The 19,595-nt window shown below is 40.6% G+C and overlaps 2 protein-coding genes across 3 annotated transcripts; one reads left to right on the top strand and one right to left on the bottom strand.

The window, feature by feature from the left end:
• Positions 1–1,787: 1,787 nt before the first annotated feature.
• Positions 1,788–6,746, bottom strand: LOC104424626 (glucose-1-phosphate adenylyltransferase large subunit 3, chloroplastic/amyloplastic). 2 transcript variants are annotated; one of them, XM_039306140.1, is made up of 15 exons: positions 6,347–6,746; positions 5,615–5,728; positions 5,152–5,325; positions 4,923–5,015; positions 4,303–4,386; positions 4,135–4,190; positions 3,778–3,871; positions 3,580–3,692; positions 3,401–3,473; positions 3,214–3,294; positions 2,956–3,042; positions 2,711–2,815; positions 2,394–2,565; positions 2,201–2,356; positions 1,788–2,082 (listed from the first exon to the last, which is right to left on the bottom strand). In XM_039306140.1, exons 1-15 carry the CDS (start codon positions 6,569–6,571, stop codon positions 2,066–2,068), a joined length of 1,644 nt encoding a protein of 547 aa, XP_039162074.1. In that variant the 5' UTR covers positions 6,572–6,746; the 3' UTR covers positions 1,788–2,065. The 2 variants fall into 2 exon arrangements, with proteins under 2 accessions (XP_039162074.1, XP_010035400.2); XM_010037098.3 differs by having other exon boundaries at positions 2,201–2,261; positions 2,459–2,565.
• Positions 6,747–15,897: 9,151 nt separating this feature from the next.
• On the top strand, positions 15,898–18,719 carry LOC104424587 (uncharacterized GPI-anchored protein At3g06035). Its single transcript, XM_010037044.3, is given in 3 exon segments — positions 15,898–16,115; positions 17,942–18,100; positions 18,103–18,719. Coding segments are annotated over 3 exon segments (615 nt in total). The 5' UTR covers positions 15,898–16,000; the 3' UTR covers positions 18,444–18,719.
• Positions 18,720–19,595: the final 876 nt, after the last annotated feature.

Here is a 19,595-nt window from a genome sequence, read left to right as displayed (position 1 = left end):
GGCACTTGCAATTCAAATTGATCATTTTGAGACTTATTTATAGGATTATGTGTCACGGATTGGAGGTTATCGAGACCTAACAGACCCTGAAGATGGTCAAGATGACCGGGCAAGCCTTGAAGTGTTGACTTGTGACATACGAGTCTCCTATCCCGAAAATTATCCAATTACATGAGAACACGGGAGATTGCCACACTCCCAAGCAATTAGGGTTAATTTGTCTCAACTTTTTGGAAGTCAGATTTCTTGCCAAAATATGCCAAAAAAAAACTGTGAAAAAATATGCATATAAATCTAAATCTTAACCATATTTAAAGATTCTGAATATCTTACAATAAAAATAAAAATAAAAAAAAAACAACTTTCACAAGCTATAAGTGCACTAAAAATCGTAAAACTTATCACAAAAATACAATTAATTCTAAAACTTTCAAAAAGTATATTCAAATCCTAAAATTTGTCAAATTGGTGCAATTAGTCATTCTATTAAATTGATTGCACTTTTAAAAAGTTCTAAAAATTAATTGTACTTTCGTGACAAAATTTAAGATATTCAATGCACTTATCCAAGAAAATAAAAATGATTGATATAACAAAAAAATTCCAAATTAATACATTTATGACAAATTTATCCAAATTTATTATTAGACCAAGAAAAATCTCAAATTATTATATTTATAACAGATTTACTCTTAGTTAATTTCAATTAAATTCTTTCATCAAATTATTGAATTAAATGGCACGTAACAATTGATAGTTATGTAATTTGGGATTTTATTTTTCATTTGTCACATATATATCAATTTTTGCGATTTTAGAATTTTACTTTTTTTGCACATATGTATCAATTTATAGATATTTAGTCAATTTAATATAAATTAATAAATGATAAATTTGGATTTTTAGTGATATAAAATATTTTGAGATAAATTTGTCATATTAATTAGATGAAAATTATAGTTTAAAAGAAAAGGCATTGTCGCAACCCAAACATGCCGACATGTCCTAATATTGGGATCTCCCCCCTTCGTGAGTCGCACGTCAGACTGTCTTTTCTTTTTCTTTTTTTATGCCAGTGGCAGGCACTTATATAAGGATAATAATAATAGCATGGCTCGGATATCCAGGTCAAAAAGGGGCAGTAAAGAAAGGGAATCGATGATGTCATCTTTGAACCAGTGAATTTTTTTTTTCATTTTAATTTGTAACTCATATTGAGTTTTAATGAACTCCATCAGCTTATTTGACCCTACAAGCACCAAAAATTTAATGAAACATGTTGTTTTGGACTTTTGGTCCACGAAAAGCTGACAGAGCTCACAGAAGCACCAACTAAAATGGAGAATGGCGACAAGTTTTAGAACTTAAATATACGGTAAAATTATTAAGTGCTTACAAATTTTAGGAATTCCATTGTAATTGTTCCTAAACTAATAGTAAACGTGTTCACGTGCCCAGTAGATCGACCGAGCCTGAAGCGCAGATGGGCGGGTTCGAAAAAGTAATCCAAATTAAAAAGCCTAGTCAGGGCCAACTAGTTGGTCCAATAGACTCTGGCCCGCCCATTTGCAGCCGGTCCAATTGATTCTAGTCCCAGGATTATTGCAGCAAACCTATGGACTACACATTATGGCCATAATCTTAAGATCTTTACCTATGTAACTATGATCTTTTTTATGAAAGTAATTGGCAATTTCTTGTTTTGTAATCTGCATTAACAAATTTAGCATCGTTTGTTTCATATATTTATCAAAAGAATCTAAATTTAAGATGCATTAGGAAATCAATTGAAAGACTAACGAGAATTCAGGTCATTTCGCATTGCATATTGACGTATGCCTTTTGAAGACACTGGCTATTTGCAGTGACATGTTTCTTTCCCTTCTCTAGCAAACATAATCTTGTATTCATTGTCTTCTTTGGTCCCCTTGATATCCCATCCCTAATCGCAGAACAAAATGAAAGGATAGGGCGATCGGTTTATATTACAAATCCGTCCGGGATCGTTGAGTTTTTCAGGATAACGCTGATGCCGGATCTGATGTAGAAGCCTTCCGAAGATCTGTCAGCTTCTTGTATTCCCTGCAAAAAGAACGATGAAATGTGAACATCTGACGATTGAATGAATGAACTCCCCGTATCATGTATGAAATGAGATGTCTTTTAGGCTGCATATCAAGGGGAATTCAATTCAGTGAACCTCGGAATTCGCAATGACGACATTCTTCCCAATTCTTGCATTTTTGTCGATGATGCAATCCCTGCACAGATATGTAACGATAAGCAAGTCGAAGGCAAGAGTGCATAAGGATCATAGCTTGATCCAGGCTCCATGGTGTTTCATGCGCGCGCAGATGTTCACCAAACATGCTCAACCTCGCTCTAGTGCACATGGAGAAAGACATGAAATGAGGACGGAACGGAATTAATGGAAAGATTAGGAGCATTGTTGCGATACTTGATTTTCGTGTTTTCTCCGATGCCAATGGGGGCTTTTCCCTCAGCAAACTGCGCGGCTACTTCGGCATCAGTTTCATAAAAGTCAGCTCCGAGCATCACTGTGTCCTGTAACACCATGTAATTAGCTGAAGCAGAACATTTCATGCTAAGCAGCAACTGAGCTCCTAAATGAGATCATAATAAACTTGCCAAATCAGCAATTTCGCACATGTCTAATTCGCTTAAGATCAGAGTAAAGTGTGGTAATTACCTTCAGGTGAACGTTAGCATTTATGCGCGATCTGATACCAACGACGCTGTGCTCTATGAAGCAATTATTTAAGAAGCTCCCGTGTGATACAATTGAGTCAACAATCTGAAGAAAGGATGAACAGTTGGCCAACGATTGGTAGGACAAAAGAGATCTCCGCACATTTTCCTTCCCCAATATAAACTATTTGAAGATAAAGGCAATGTTACCAGGTTGATGGAATGGGGAATGTAACCTAAACTCACCTTGCTGCTGTCGATCTTGGACGGTGGCAAGTTCCTTCTTGATGTGTATATTGGCTTTGTCGCATCGTAAAAGCTAAATCTTGGTGGCTGAGAGATAAAAAAAGAAATGCTCTGTATGGGTTAGAGCTCTTAATAAGAACCCAGAACATGGAAAAAAATGCAGTCAATGTCGTACTTTTTGTTCCAGATGGAAACAGAAAGAAGCATTGAAGCTAGTTTACAGAAGTGAGATACAATCTAGTTAAATAATGCACTTACATGCTCGGTCAGAGCGAGGTTTGCCTCAAAGAAGGATCTGATGGTCCCTATGTCTTCCCAGTAATCATTAAATAGATAAGCCTGCAACAACTTCTCAATGAATCTGTTGATGCTAGCACCTAAAGTTACTAGCTAATGAACTAAAAACATACTTCACCGATGACAATAAGCATGGAACAATTCTGACCTTTGTGTAGAATTCGCTGGCAGAGGCAGGGATAATCTCCGATCCAAAGTCATTGGCAGTGGGAAAGCGCCATCTGAATCGACAAAGAGGCATAGAATTAATTTGCATTGATCAGCCTAAGATGTGCCATAGTTCTGTACATTCGTGCATGAGAAGCACGACTTTGAGTGAACAGGTACCTTAAAAGATTCAGAAGTATCTCCTTCTTGAAGACGTAGACTCCCATGGAAGCAATATACGGTTTTTTCTTTGCCTCATCCCGTGAAAGACCTAGAACAGTGGTATCCACTTGCTGAAGCATTCATTTGTATCAGCATGTTACCAGTTTCTGAATATGACCCTAAGTTCATAAAAAGTATTCTGGTTTCTGTTAGTACCATTGCTTTGAGGTCAGCTCCCCTGGGCTTCTCGCTGAAGGAAAGGATCCTTCCTTTGTTGTCAATCTTCATTAAACCAAAGTCCGAGGCCCGTCTGTGTAGAAACAGAAGAAAGCTTGTCAAATAGGTAATCTTCATCATGAATAAATGCAAGCAACATAACATTAAGAGACAGTGACTGCTGATTGGATGTTGGAAATGGAGACCGATACAGAGGTTTGGCGTCTGATCGAAGCTTAACTGGACACAATACAAAGTATCCGCAAGAAGGTCGTGAAATTCTAGTGCTTTGGGTAAGTTGAAGAAATGTTTTTAGGCATGGAAATAGACCTGGGTTTGATTGAATCAGTGCTCTACCTGTCATCCACTGGCAAAGAAGCAATGCTGATATCTGCCCCACTCTGTCTATGGTTCTGAAATGAAGATATAAAATCATGTGTGAGAGTGTTTTAAAACTGTAAAATGCCATTAAGAAACGAGAATAGTCCCACTAAGATTCCCCGGAGTTCTCCAATGGTTCATCACCTGAACAAAATCCATATAGTCCATCCGATATAAGTGATCCCCGGATAGGATAAGGACATCCTCAATCTCCTTGGTTCTCGCGTCCTGCATCAGGAAGGAACGAGTTATTTACCATCATTCATGTGATGAAAATGTCATTTCAGGTCGAAATGCATAGACATTCTCACTGGACATACAGATTCTGTCTAGTAGGAAAAGGGTCAAACTGACATGGACTGTATCATAGTGTTGATTAATGTTCGGATTCAGTTTCTACCATAGAATGCTAGCTGTTACTGCACCATCCTATTGGAATATCAAGAGCATCAATGCCTCTCTCCAAGATTCAGTCTTGAGGAGCATAGAAATAGAGGGGCAACCTGGTTGATCATCAGCTAATTCGCAAATAAAGGCTGACTACATAGTATAAACCTCATCTAGAACATGTTAAAATTTCATCCAAATCACTTTCCTATGTTCTACGTGTCCTGAAATGATCCACTTTTATGGTATCTCGAGAGTATTTGACTCTGAGCAAACAGTCAATCTCAGTAATTCAACTCCTGCAGAACAGTAGAAGTGCACATCATTTCAATGTCTTGAGATTATGAGCTAAGCATCTTAGTAGCGTTGCACAGTACCTCAAAAAGCCAATGGAACTGTCGAACTGCATCTGCAGTGCCCTGGAACCACCTCTTACCTGCCTCTCCTGGAGTTTGGGTTGCTGCAAGAACCTGGCCAAAAATCAGCCCTAGTAAGCCTCAGTTAACAACTCCGAATTGACTTCACACTTCCCAAGATCTATTCATAAGCGAGTCTATTAATCAACTGCATGCAACAAGAAACAATAAGTTGTAGACAAGTGATTACCTCGACGTAGCCATCTCCAAGGGTGACTCCACTGCCAAAATTGTAAGCACGGGCAAGGTGTCTGTTGAGAGATGCTGAATTGAACTGAGTGAGGATGTAGATCTTGTTGACTCCGCTATTAATGCAGTTGCTCATCGGCACATCAATCAGCCTATACGCGCCCCCAATCGGAACCTACAAGTAGGAGCAAAAGAAACACAGCAAATTCTGTAAGAGTCGTTCTATCAAACAGTCGATTGCAATCCACGTAAGATACTTATTTGTAGAATCATAGAACCGCCTGCGTCACTTAGCTCTGGCAAAATTGCTAGGCATAGTTGCTTTTCAGCGAACATAACTCAAGAAACGTGTGGCCAACATGTCTGAACCCAAAGTAGGCCCCTTGTGTTTGTCACTGAAGTCAATTCTATAGGACAAATTCAAGAGAAAGTTGGAGGTAGAGAGATGATGTTATGACACTTACGGCAGGCTTGGCACGGCGTTTGGTAAGAGGGAAAAGACGAGTACCGGCACCGCCTCCCAATATAATTGCCGCAACTGTCCTTGCATCCCTCCTTTCCATCTCCAAGTCCCTCAACTGCATCATGTAACATCATTCAGAAGCTAATTTTGTCGCTTAATGTGACTGCATCACCAAGTAGAATTACGTTGCTAAAAAGCAATTTCACATGGGCATTCAAAATCCATTTCCGGGTCACATTTTGCTTGTGAGAGAAGATTGCTCTATTCAAGAAGTGGAGAAATTACCAGCTCTTTTACGTCTGGCCAACGCGTCCTGAATAAACATACCGAACCTTGTAACTAGAAACAGTAATATCAATCCAGCAATTTGCTATTCGAACATGTACATCGTATACACAACATAGGATCTTCTAATCGATATTCCGCAATTCCTGAAGCATGGTATTCTGATCTCTATTTGTTCAGCAATTCTCTTTTTTAATGCTTAACTACTTGCTCAACCAAAAATAGCAAAAAAGGTTGCAGACAAACGTCTGCCATCTTAAGCTCTGAGTGGTTAAATCTTTAAAAAAATTACCATATGCTAGCAGCCCAGAGAACCCTGTCCTGTTTGTACATAATGCAATAACTAAACTATCTTTAAGTAATGTGATCTCTTGATGCATGGTTAAATGGCTTTCGCATTTTCTTGAACTGCATAGCGTCTAGCGAGCATCAAAACTGTTAGCTTTACCTTAGCCTCGCCTGCAATATCAGTAGCGAGAGACATGGACACATGCTTCTTGACATCACTCTTTCCGTTGACCCCGTGACCCGTTTGGCTCATCTTCAGCTTCTTCCCCATCAACTCCCCGTTGCAGAACTTCACCATCTTCCAGCTCCGGCCCGCCAATCCTGTCGCGCCATGCAGCTGCCCGGTGGCCGAGAGCGACACCCGGCCATCAGCCGAGACCGCCATCTCCTCTTCAAGAAATGGTAGAGAAAAGATCGAACTTTGGAGAAGTGTCAAATTGTTTTAGCGTTTTCTGTGTTCACGTAGATGAAGACTGTGAACTATGGAGACTGAGCAGAGGACAGTGAAGGCAGAGAGAGAGAGAGAGAGAGAGAGGGAGAGAGAGAGATATTTGATTTCATGGAAATGCATGGAAATGGAAAATTGGGCGACGTTATCTTCAATAAATGGCGTCCACCAATTTCTTGTTCCTGCTACTTGTGGTCCTCTTGAAGAAGAAGTTGCATGACATGCCATTTTTGTAACTAGTGACTCCTGGCCATTGTGCGTTTGATTCTGGAACCGTGAAATAGGGAATATGCCCATCAATCACTATGAAAATCTGAATTTAATTATAATTACTTTATACCATCCTTGACCGAAGGTTTGAAATTGGAGATCACATGAACTATACAAGTAGCGAAGAAGTCTTTTCACACAAGATATAACAATAATGCATCACAACTTTTCGAAAACCCAATGACCAGACAAGATCCTTAAGTAGGTAGCCCGATGTCTTGACTAGTCCCGGTCAAGCTCTATCAGCTCGAAGGGACAAATGGGTGGGCTTATTTAACTAGGCCCATTTATGTTGGTTTATCAAAATCTAGTCGACTGAGATGATTGATTTAATAATGTGATTCACATTTTGCTCCATAGTTTTTGAGATTATAGCAAGTTGCCTCGTGATTTTTTAGTTTTTTTAATTTGCCTTTTATTTTTTTAAATCACTCTCCTTTTGCCCTTAGCATTGACTTCGGCTAAATCTCTCTCTCTCTCTCTCTATGTGACTCTCTCAAAAATACATGTTAAAGTTATATTTCAATATGCCTCTGGTGTTGATTTCTGTCAAATTCTCATCAGAACTTTGGTCACAATATATTTCTATATTGTCTTGCTTTTTACAATTATAAATTTATGTGATCAGTTTGCCCTCCATGATCAATCACATGTTCAGAGTTTCAAGATCATTCGGCCACCTCCCTTTTGAGTCGACAGTTCACAAGAGTAGAACATTTTGCTACGTTGTTAATTTCATCTAGAATTTGCAATTATATAGCACAACCACCTTTCCTTTTTCCTCTTGTGATCACGAAAGAAAGTATCAGTTTTGCGCCCGATATGCTGATGATATCGTATTAGCAAGTCAAGTTTCGCAACGAAATCTTCTGTTATCCAACTGAATATAATTGCGATACCTTGTGAATTATCTATGACGTTGATAGCAAATTAGGGCATTCTCCGTGCCGGACTTTTCTTTCTTATTTTTTGCATTTCAACTTTTGGTTGAAAAAAAAAGCTAGAATTTTCTCATTCCCATGCGAGGGAAGAGGGGAAAAACAATAAATTTGGCAACACTTGATGCAAAATTCCCATGCTAATAGAATAAAAACCATTGTGATTTTTTCTTTAATTCAAAAGTCATCTCAATCCATGTATTACTACTTAATCATGTTATTGACTTTATGGAGAACTAGCATAGAGAATAAGATTTTAAAAATCATAATCCATGAATAAGTTGGAAACTACTGTAGTAGGTTTTTGGTTTGAATGCTTGGGTTTATGCGGCTTGTGTGGTTAAATGCTTCCACCACCTTCTCCTACTAATGCGATCCATAATTTCGACTAACTGATGTTGACCATGGCTCATTTACATCGCACGAAGATAAAAACCTAATGTTATACAACGTGATATGTCTAACTTTATATATTGACACGAATTAAGATGGATTAACATGTTTTTATTGTAATTCAACCGTTTGACGTGTGGAATCACCAAAATCAAGATGCTTTAGATCGACACGAAGTGATGCAAATTACAGATTTGATTAGGACATGCTAATACAAATTGACATACTTTGTAAGCACTTAAACACAAAATCATGATTTAGATTCTTTGCCATGTTTGAAAGACCAAAAATCTCACCATCTCTTACAATGATATTCCTCAAATGATATTAGGCGGCAACTCGCCTCAAGTCAAAGCTTTTGTTTTGTTGCCTTTCTCGGTCAAAAATCTGCCTACCATTCTATGAGTTCAAGACCAACATTTGATTGCAAATGAACAGGTTTTAATATGAATGTGTGATTATATTTTTATTGAACACGAATAAGTTACGGGCCAATCGTTTGAGATCAAGATTGTGCAGCGACTTAGGGCGCGTTTGGTAACGATTCTATTCAGGAGGCGATTACGATGAACCGATTCTTTTTGTCTGTTCTAGGGAAGCGATTCTAAGCATTTTAAGCGTTTGGAATCATTCAAAATTTCGATTACAGGAATAGAATTGCATTTGAATGCCGTGTTCATTAATTCCCAAATCAATTTCTTTTAATTTTTAAATAATTTTTTACTTTTTTCCTTTGTTTTCTTTTCTTTTTTTAATTTTTAATTTTTTTCTTTTCATTTTCCTTTTTTCTTTTCTTTTTCTTTTTTTTTTTTTTTCCTTTTTCTTTTCTTTTCTCATCTTCTTCTTCTTCTTACGGCCGGTCGCGGTCCGGTCGCGGATCGGCGACCTCATCGGGCATCGCCGGCGCCGAGCAAGGCTCGCCTAGCCCGCTAGGTGGCTAGGCCGACCTCATCGGGTTTGGGCGAGGCTAGGCTAGGCCACCCGCCGGGCTGACGAGCCTCGCAGCCACCGGTGGGCGGGCGTCGTGAGGCTCGCCCGACCCCTGCCCGGTCATGGCGAGCCTCGCCGACCCGCCCGAGGCCTCGCCCGCCCCGGCGAGGCTCGACCTCGCCGGATCTGGGGAGGCCGAGAGCCGATGGCGGGCTTGCCTCCGACGAGCTCATTGGACCGGCGGCCGACGGCGGCAGCCACGGCGGCGATGGCGGCCACGGCAGCGGTGGATGGCGGTGGCGAACGGCGGGACGGTGGCGGGCGGTGGTGGACGGCGGTCGCGAGATGGCCGAAGGGAAGAAGAAAATTTATTGATTTTGATTCTCAAATTCGTTAGAACAAGAATCAACTTTTTTTTCTTGATTCTATTCCCAATCTGTTCAGGAACAAAAATTTTACCAAACGCGATTCTAAATAAACGATTAGGGAACAAAGAATCGGGAATTTGGCTTTTTGTTTGGATAGTTACCAAACGGGGACTTAGACTTCCTTGAATCATTAGAGCACCAACTTAGGCCTCCTTGGATCATTGGAGTGCCTAAACTAAGCCATTGCCGGGAATCGATTACTCGCTTGCTCACCCGAATCGTAAAGAGAGAAAATTCTAGAGAGAGAATCTTTATGAGAGAAGGGAACTCAATTACTAAAATATTCGGATGATTACAATGAGGAGGAGAGTACCCTTCTTATAGTAGAGGCCCTTTCGTTATAACCATTGATTCATATTCGATTTAGCATACGAGATTGCATCTCCTCCTACCGACTTTTGGCATTTAAGTTGAGCAAACTCTAGAACTTGACACAATTATTGTCTTGCTAGTCCCTGAGAATGTTTTGGAAACCCAAGGTGATTTTGGATGGTCTTCCTCAATCAAGCACAATCCTTTAGTCATGGGAAGCTCGAAATTGTAACATTCTCCCCACCCATTTGAGCTACACCCTCGGTGCTCTCAACTCGGGGTGTTGGTCATTTGGAGCGATTCTTCTTCTTCCAAGTTCGCCTCGTCTTAGGCTTCTCAGTTCATCGGCTACACGGCTCCTTCTTTGGTTCAGCCATCACCATGGTGCCTTGCAAGTACTCTACTTCTGTAAAAAGCACATGGATCAGCATGTCACGAGTTAGAGTAGGAGGATCCAACCCTACCTTCGACTTCTCCAAAGGTTGTGGCTTTGGGCGTGACTCGATCATGAGCTCTTCAACTATTGGCCCTTTTTCCATGAATCAAACAGTGGAGATGCTCTTGGTGTCCATCATTCCTTGCAACTTCAGCATCATCATTAGGTGTCGTGGTTTGGTAATTATAATGCACTTGGTCCTAACATCAACCATGGCTTTTGCATTATCGGGGAACTCCAAACCCAAAATTAGATCGTACTCATCAATTGGAATTACCTCGAAGGAGAGTTTGTCTTTCCATTCGCCAATTTGGATGTCCACATCTTAGGTTGAGCCTATGCCCTTGATGTCATCCAAGTTGGCGGCCTTGAATTGATTCTTGTTTAGCTCCACATGAAGTCCCAAGGCCTTTGCCACCTCGGTAGACATGAACATATTAAAAGCACTTGTATCAACCAAGGATATAGGGTCATGCCACATATCTTGACTTGCATGAATGACATGTTTGTGTTTATGGATTTTGTTGGTGTTTGGGCTCACACGGAATTGGGAACCTTCAACAGCTTGAGTTGTGCTTGCCTCCTCTCTTGCTTCAGCTCCTTCCTCTTCTATGATGAGAAGGGCATTGATCATACTCTTCTTGGGACATTTTTTGGTCCAATGAGGACCTTGGCAAATGAAGCACGGGGATGGTGGAGGTTGGTTGAATTTTTCTTGTTGAAGTCCACTTGGAGCTAGTTCTTTTGGAATGACAACTTAGACGATTCTTCTCGCCCATGACTTGTCTTGGCCACCATGGTCTCTTTGGCCACGGTTGGTTTCTCCTTCCTAGTCCTCATGGTGGTGATTTGTTCTCCATCCACTTGTTTTGAACTTGGATGATTCCACCTTGTGAAGTCGACAAGGGACTTAACCATGGTGGGCGCCCTCAAGATACTCTGGACATCCCTTCACTTGAGCTCAAGTTGTGCTCACGGTTTTAGTCCATCCATGAATGGCCCAAGAGCCTCATCCTCCCCTAAATTGGGAATTTGGAGTTTAAGCTCGGTGAATTCCTTCACATACTCTTGGACCATGCCTTGTTGCTTAAGGAAACGGAGTTTGCTTCGGGTTTTTTGTTGAGCAAACTCAAGGAAGTAGTCTCAAAATTCCTTCACAAAGTCATCTCACATGTTGATGGGATCAACACCTCGTTTGGTCTCATCACACTTATTGCGCCACCAAAGCATTGCATTGTCCCTAAGGAACATCAAAGTGGTTCTTACCTTGGCCATCTCTTCTTGGATATTAATGGCATCAAGAGTATTGCTCTATGCTCCATAAGAAGTTATCCACATCTTTGGTGGATTGGTTGCCCTTGAACTCTTTGAAATTTGGCACCCCAAGCTTGGGTGCCATTTGAACAGGCATTGTTCCGTTTGTGATGCTTAGCTTGCTTAAGGCGAGCTTGGTCTTGAGCTCTTGGATCTCCACCTTCATGGCTTCAACCTTGGCATTGTGGGGGTTGTCCTCTTTGAGCTCTTGGACCTTTGCCTTTATAGCATTGATCAATGCTTTAAGGGCCTCATCATTCTTATGCAAAGACGTTGTGGTTTCATTCATGACAATAGTTTACTTGAGAAGGAGCGTGTCTTTGACTTCATTGATGTAGTCTCTCACTTCATTGACTCCATCCATGAATTTCGCCATGGCACTCCTCACCAAAAGCAATTTTCTCATCAAAGACGGACATGACGTCCAATGAGGTATCCCTTTTCTTGGCTTGGCCACGGATCTCCTTGATTTGGGGGATCTCTCCATCTATTGACTTGGTGCACCACCTAAAATTAGGCTAATGAACTACTAAGTCTAAACTTAGCTCGGGCTCTCCTAAGCCTATACCAATTCACGACTTAAGTTCAAATATCTAACATGCAAAAGTGAGTCGCCATTAATCGGTTTACGATAAGTCGATTAGACACCTAAGTAAAATAATGGGAGAATTATTTCACTTCTATGAACCAGAGATTTTGGGTACAGGGACTTGATTACGTTAGATTTCTCTAACACTATTTCAATACCTTTCTCTTTCATTTTGAAAAAAATGTTTGGCAAGCAGCTTGAATTGATTTTAATTTATCTTCCTAACACGTGAGGTTATCATGCAGGTGCGCAAACCACCAATTTAACACCTAGATAAAGCAATGAATAAATTGCAGAACTTACCTTATGGCATCGAAAACATCTGCAATGTTAGATCAGAATTCATATCGACAATCCTAGATATGATATCTAATTAACACGCAATTTCTTTTTTGTTTTCATTTTATTCAATAAGAATCATGCAATGCATGCTACTAATCTAACATGAAATGATATGACATGGCAATATGACATAAACTATACACAAATAAAATATAAGCATGCAGTCTATCCTAAAGAAAATTATCTCTAACTATAACTAAGTAGAAAATAAAATTAAACATGCAATCTTACCATAAGATGCAATGACGTACAAAGCATGCCCTAACTCTAAGTTTTTTTTTCCTTTTTCATGAAATTCGAAATTAAAGAAATGCAACAATTAAATATGCGAAATTAACCAAATGATCTAATTCTAATGACGAGCAATTTCTAACTAAATGAATCTAGCAACAATCACTAGATGACGTGCATTTCATAATCCTAAATCTATATGACATGCGCATGAAGTTTTGTATTTTTTTTATAAGAATTCGTAATTAAAATCACTAAGAATAGAAATTTAACTAAAGTGAAAACTAAAGTGAAATGTTATCTATTCTAAATACATGCATTTTGTAAAAAAAAATCTAACTAACCTATCATGCAATCAATTCTAATCTACATGGAATGCAAATGCAATTTTTTTTGTACTTTCGGGATAAACAAAACAATTAAAAGATAAACATCAAGCCATCCATAGTCATCCAAAATGCTATCCACCATTCAAATTGAATTTCAAACTTGATTATTTCGCTAATAAAATCGATAAATTGATCTTAAGCCTTAAAGATCAAGATATCAATTTTACTCCAGTGTGAATAATTATTCCATCTAAAGCCTTATAGATAGGATAAAAATTCATGCGGTTGCGAATTAGATACTACATCAGGGATTTCAATTATGCATAGAAAAGTATTTAAAACAATGAGACAAAACATAAAAAATTAAAACAAAATAAATCTACCTAATAAAATAAAATAAACCTACCTAATAAGATAAATCTTTACCTAATAAAATAAATCTCTACCTAAATTTGAATTTTCTTGAAAAATCCAAGGTAGAATGGATCGACGATGGAGATTCGGGGCGGCATGGCTAAGGATGATGGCTGTGGTGGTGACTTGGCGTGGATCGACAAAGTCACAACAGGTTTGATGGGCTATCGTTGGAGACGCCAAGAAAACCGTGGCGTCAAATTGAACAGGAAGCAGCAACGTCGATGCAGCAAGATCGGCAAGCTTCGCCGATGTTGGGCTGGGCCGTGATGGGCACGATTCAAGGCTGAAGAACCGGCGAATACCTCTTCACTAAGAGATGGACGCAGGCGTGGCAAGGCAGCAGGAATAGCAAGCTGGATGTTTGAAAGCCCACGTCAATGTTGAGAAGATGCTGTTCGATCCTTCTTGACACACACACTTGGACTGGCGTGATAGATCAGCGGGAGCAGCGCCTGGCGTGGCAGATCAGCGGGAGCAGCACCTGGCGTTCGGAGATCCGAGCAGTTTGCTGGTGAAGCTGGGGGCACGGCTCACGGACACCACAAGGCACCTGGCGTGGTATAGCAACTGGAACAGCGGCAATTGATGCTAGGCGTCCTTCACCGAACGCAATAGCATCACCGAGAAAACACCACGGACGTGCATGGAGATCTCTGACGTCGAAGGAGTCCCCGAGGGCAGAGCTCTTCGTTATCGATATTCCTCAAGATCCGCCTTCTCCTCTCAATTTCTCACCCGTGTCTTCTCAATTTTTTTATCGTGTGCTTAATTATGCCCCCCTTTTTATGTGGTGCAGCAACCTATTTATAGGTGAGTGGGACTAGCATTTTAGATCAACATCCATGAGGATTTTTCGAATGCAATATTCCTTCATCAATTTTATTCAAGATTGTGATAGAATTTTTCTCAAATCACAAATCTTGCGAAGATGAGCTCGCGATATTCTTTGTCATAGTTGCCCTATCTGATGATATTGAAACATCCCCATCATATCCTAGAAAATTTCAAATGACTGTTCCTCACTAGATAATGTTTTGTCATAAAAGAAAACGGGCTTGCCAATGACTGTTCCATTCGCGCCTTAGTCCTACTTGTTAATTTAAAACTTAGAACCACCAAGTCGAACTCATCTGCCACCGGTCCAATAAATAAATGCAAAATAAATGCACCTAAATCTATATGATATGAAATTAATATTTTTCAGGGACAAAATTAATCCCTAATTTTTTATGCAATAAATAAATGATCAGATTGCCAAAATTTAGGTGTCAACAAACACCTTGGCTCGACATTCTCTTGACCAATTGGTTCTCCTCGATCTCTTAGAACGGTTTTCCTCTACTTGCTCTGATGACATTTGTCACAAGTTGATTATTTGGGATAGAGACCGTGCTATGACTTAGGCTTCCTTAGATTGTTAGAGCTCATAAGCTAAGCCTTTCCCAAAAATCATCGCTCACCGCTGCCCTAGATTGTAAAAAGAGAGAAATTTTGGGAGAGAAGAGAACTCTATAATTGAAATGTTTGGATGATTATAATAAGAGAGAGAGGGCATCATTTCTTATACTAGAAGCCTCTCGTTACATCTGTTGATTCATATTTAATCTAGCGAATGAGATCGCATCTATTCTCCTACCATCTATTAGTATTTAAATCGAGAAAACTCTAGAACTTGACACAATTATCGTCTCACCTGTCCTTGAGAATGCCCGGAAAACTCTAAGCAACTTTGGATGGTTTTCCTTGATCTAGCGGAATCTTTTGGTAGCGAGAACCTCGAGACCTTGACAAATACATAAGCATTATGTGAAGCAATCTCAGCCGTTGATACTTGATATATGATTTCTCGAAACCCGTCCCTTCAAAAACCGCGATAACTTACATATTCGAGACTTCATTACTGAACAAAAAAATTGAAATCTCTAGCTCCAAAAAGTAGTTAGACTCAAAGTCGAAAGGTCATGCTGAAGGTAGAGCCACAATTAGGGATGCCCATCGGGCCATGCTGCGCGGCCTGAATTGGGTCCTATACTTCATTCACTCAATTCTAAAAATGGGCCTCGGAAGGGCCCATGGGCCTGACTCGGCCCTGGCCCAACCGGATAAAAAGCCCAGGCAGCAAGCCTCCCAGCGGAAGAACCGCAGTCACAACCGGTCGAACCCGGTCCGACCGTCAAGTCAAGACGGTCCCGGTCCTGACCTGCACCAGAAAAGTGGTTACTTGTTAGAATGTCGTCGTCGTCGTGAGTTAGCCCGTCTTCCTCTCCCGAACCACCGTCCTTCCCTCTCTCCTCGTTCTCTGCACCAACAAAATAAAGAAGCAACAGACGGAGCAACAGACGGAGCAACAGAGAAAGCTAGAGAGAGAGAGAGAGAGAGAAACAGACGGAGCGAGCTCACCGGCATTCATTCTCTCTCTCTTCAGGTCCCGACAACAATGACGTCGCCGCCGCCGCCGCTGCCTTCGTCTTCCTCGGCGCTCCGCCGCCTCCTCCTCGCTCTGCTCGCCGTCGCGATCCTCTCCCCGGACCGCCTCCTGGTCAAGTGCGACAGTAAGCTTCGGCATTCCTTCCCTCCCGCTTGCCTTCTCGTTCGCTCGTCCGTCCTTTTCCCTTGCTGTATCCGAGAGAGAGAGAGAGAGAGAGAGGTGCATTTCGAACATCGCGAGTTCCGTCGGTGCCGCGGACGGGGATAGGTGGCGAGATCTGAGCATCCTTTGATCCGAGCGCCGAATCTGGTCTAGCTTCGCTGTTGAGCTCCCAGACTCGCTGTTTACATCCGCTGACGTCGGTTTGACTTCGGTTCGGTTGCGATTTCGCGGTTGTCGTTCGGCTTAGAGAAATGGAGGACTTTTTGCGGTTACGCTGTTGATTTTCTGATTGGATGTTGGAGTAGTTGATGCCGTCGGTTTATTTATGCTTCGATCCGTTCAGGAACGCTGCTGAATCTTTTTCTTCGTCTTAGGAAGATTTAGACTGGATGGAGAACTTTGATGGGAAGAAATGGTCTCTGATCATCCTGTGAACGTAGTTGATGGATGTGTATATATTTGAAGCAATTCATAAATGTCCGATGCGATGTGTGGTTGACTGTTACGGAGAGCAGGCGAATTGAGGGTTTGGGTTTGTGTTATGCTGTCTCTTAATTGGTAGGAACAGATCTGACCTGAACTTTTCCAGGCTTGGGTGGCCATGGAAATCTATGCAATTTTCGTCAAAAATGTTGACAGTCTTCTGTATGTCATGTTGTCATTTCTCCATAAGTTTTTTTTTTTTGGGTTGGGTTCTTCTTTGCCGCTTGTTCTGAGATGGTTTCTGAGGTGTCTTAAACTGATGAATGAGAGCATGGAGTAAATTTGCACACACAGATGCCAAGTTTTGGAAGTCGATGATTTTGCTTGACTTTAACTGAATCTTGTGTAGATCGTAGGAACATGCCTTTCCATTTAGAAATGCTACGTCACTGCCAAACTGTTACTCATGTCATGGTTAGATGGAATCGACTCTCTTTAACTGGACTGAATCATCTGGAGAAAATTATGGTAATTGCTGTCAGCGAAGTAGATTTATTTCAGATATCGCCATCAAACAATTTGTCTCAAACCTTCTGATGGACTGGTTTCGATTCTTTGTCCATGTTGTCAATCTGTAACTTGGCAGTAAATAGGTTATTGAGCTGTATGTTTACTTTTAGTTCCTATGATCCTTACACTAGAGCTGAATTTGTTTTTTTTAGCTAAGTCATTTGATTTTCTTGCCATCAAGGCAGTTCTGTTAATATCCAGGAGAGATAAATGCCTATGCTGTTTTTTTTAGCTACTCCTGTCACTACACTTTCTTGTAATGCTTGTCTGGATGTATTGTACTTCACAAAATTCTGAATCCATTGGTAGTTCAATGCGGAGCACCATGTGAGTTTATAGATTTTAATTTCTGGTCACCTAAAGTATGGATTATCAATATATTTAGGTATCCCAGTCTAAAGTTTGGCCTTCAATTTCTGCGCATGGACAAGCCATGCCTTTCAAATAGTTGCACTGCATATCGACAAGCCATGTCTTTCATTGTCATGTGGGGGATGACTGAGGCCTTTCTATTACCATGGGCGAATCCCACCTACCACGTTCTAGTATTTTGGTTGTTTTTTATAACTTTGCTAGCTTATTTAGTTAAATGATTGATATGCTAAAATTAGAACAATTTTGTATTTTAGAGCTGGTATGCTGTTGAAAATCAATGCCACCTAATTCATTTCTTAAATATCCATGAATATCACATCTCCAAGGAACAAGCCCCTTACTCCCTCTCCCATCTCTCATATGTGCACCTGCCCGTGCTTCCAAACTACCATCTAATTCATCTTCTCCTTGTCCTTGCAGGTGAGGAAGATAATCTTCTTCAAGGCATTAATAGTTATCGGACAACTTTGAATTTAACAGTCCTTACAAAAAATGATAATGCGGAATGCCTTGCCAAGGAAATGGCTGATCAATATAAGAATCAACCTTGCACTAATACGACAGGTGCTGACACAGTACCGGTACTGAGCCTCAGTTCTCCAACTATCCAACACTTTTAGCCAACTGCCATCTGAATGTCTCTGTCATAAGGGATGGGGTAATAATGCCTGCTTGTGTTCCCAACTTGGTCCCAAGCCTTGTCCTCACTAACTTCACCCAGTCTCAGTATTCAGTTAGCCTAAATGATAGCAAGTATACAGGAATTGGAATTAATTCTGAAAATGATTGGATGGTAGTCATCTTAACCACGAATACACCTGAAGGAAGCTTCATGAGTGTCGAGTCAGCCAGTTTGATTCTGAAAAGCAGTTTCATTTATCAACTGCTTTTTCTACTGGTCGGTTTTGTGCTCCTATTATGAAACTGGTGATAACATGGCCTAATGGCTGCTTGACGGAGAGCAATCAAAGAACAGCTACAGAGTATTCATTGCATTGTTTTATTTTGAAGGAAAAGGTGAAATTGCAGAATAATCTTGAGTACATTCTTTTCGTAGTAGCTTGTGTTGTGGCTGGAAATATGTAACACGTGACTTGGTATGAGGATTCTACTATGTTATATTTGTTCTTCCTTTTGCCCTAATTTCATCCTTTACTTGAATACTGAGGTACATTGCAAAGGGAATTAGTGCAAAAGAGTCGCAGGTTTCTTGGTTCTGTTCTTCCGAAAGCTTTCCTTATTATTCCATTTGTTGCGATTAGACCATAAACCTTTTCTTCCCTTTTTACTTTCTTGGTTTGTTGCTGCATTGCATCTCAAGAACTCATAGGCTATTTAGTCTCCAACCCCATCAAAGGTGAGAGACTGAGAGTCGAACCTCGCAATTCTCATAAGAGCAGCTGGCCTCTAGGGCGAAGCCCTAGAGTAGTGATTAACCTTAAATCATTTGTTGCCCTTGCTCATTATTTCCTTGGTGAAAATTCTAACTCGGGGGCTGTGGCGCTGTGCCTTCGAGACTGGAACAGTATCATCCGTGCTATCTCAATTGCTCTCGCATTCTTGGGCGTGGTTGAGTGAGGCTGGATGTCAATTGGGTAGGACGGCCTTATCTGCATCGAAACTCATTCAATTAATCATTTTGTTGCTTGCTAATTCCGATCTTTTAAGCAGTCAATTAAAAAAAAATAGAAGAAGAAAACAGGAACTAACTACCTAGTCTTTGATACGACTAAGATACAATTGGTGAATGATGGAATTTTTCCACAGTATCGTGCGGTAACCACGGTAGTATGTCACACCTGGCTATCTCTAGAGCTTATGTGTGGCTATTAACAATGCAATAGCTCTGCCGAGAAAAGGTAGTAGGCTTCATGGAAGGAAGGATTCTTTTTGGCTGTCAAAAGGTTCACACTCCTTTAGAAAAGCTTATGCTAAGTAAATGGTCGGTGGCCTATGGGCAAAGATTCTACCAAATCCGTGTGGCATCGATGAGATATTAATTGTTTTTTGCTTACTTAGTGCAGTAGATCAAGCTTTAAATCTGTGGATCCGCAATATTCTTGTGCAATCACTG

This window comes from Eucalyptus grandis, chromosome 2 (genome assembly GCF_016545825.1).
Source record: "Eucalyptus grandis isolate ANBG69807.140 chromosome 2, ASM1654582v1, whole genome shotgun sequence".
Lineage (NCBI taxonomy): Eukaryota > Viridiplantae > Streptophyta > Magnoliopsida > Myrtales > Myrtaceae > Eucalyptus > Eucalyptus grandis.
Note: the sequence above shows the minus strand (reverse complement) of the source record. Positions and strands in the feature narration are given on the sequence as shown.

Excerpts from the sequence above, each read along its gene's own strand:
- LOC104424626 (XM_039306140.1), bottom strand. The coding sequence starts at position 6,571 with ATGGCGGTCTCGGCTGATGGCCGGGTGTCGCTCTCGGCCACCGGGCAG. Across the intron at positions 3,474-3,579 it reads ATACTTCTGAATCTTTTAAG|ATGGCGCTTTCCCACTGCCA; the intron begins GTACCTGTTCAC and ends TTGTCGATTCAG. Across the intron at positions 2,566-2,710 it reads ATGCTAACGTTCACCTGAAG|GACACAGTGATGCTCGGAGC; the intron begins GTAATTACCACA and ends ATGGTGTTACAG.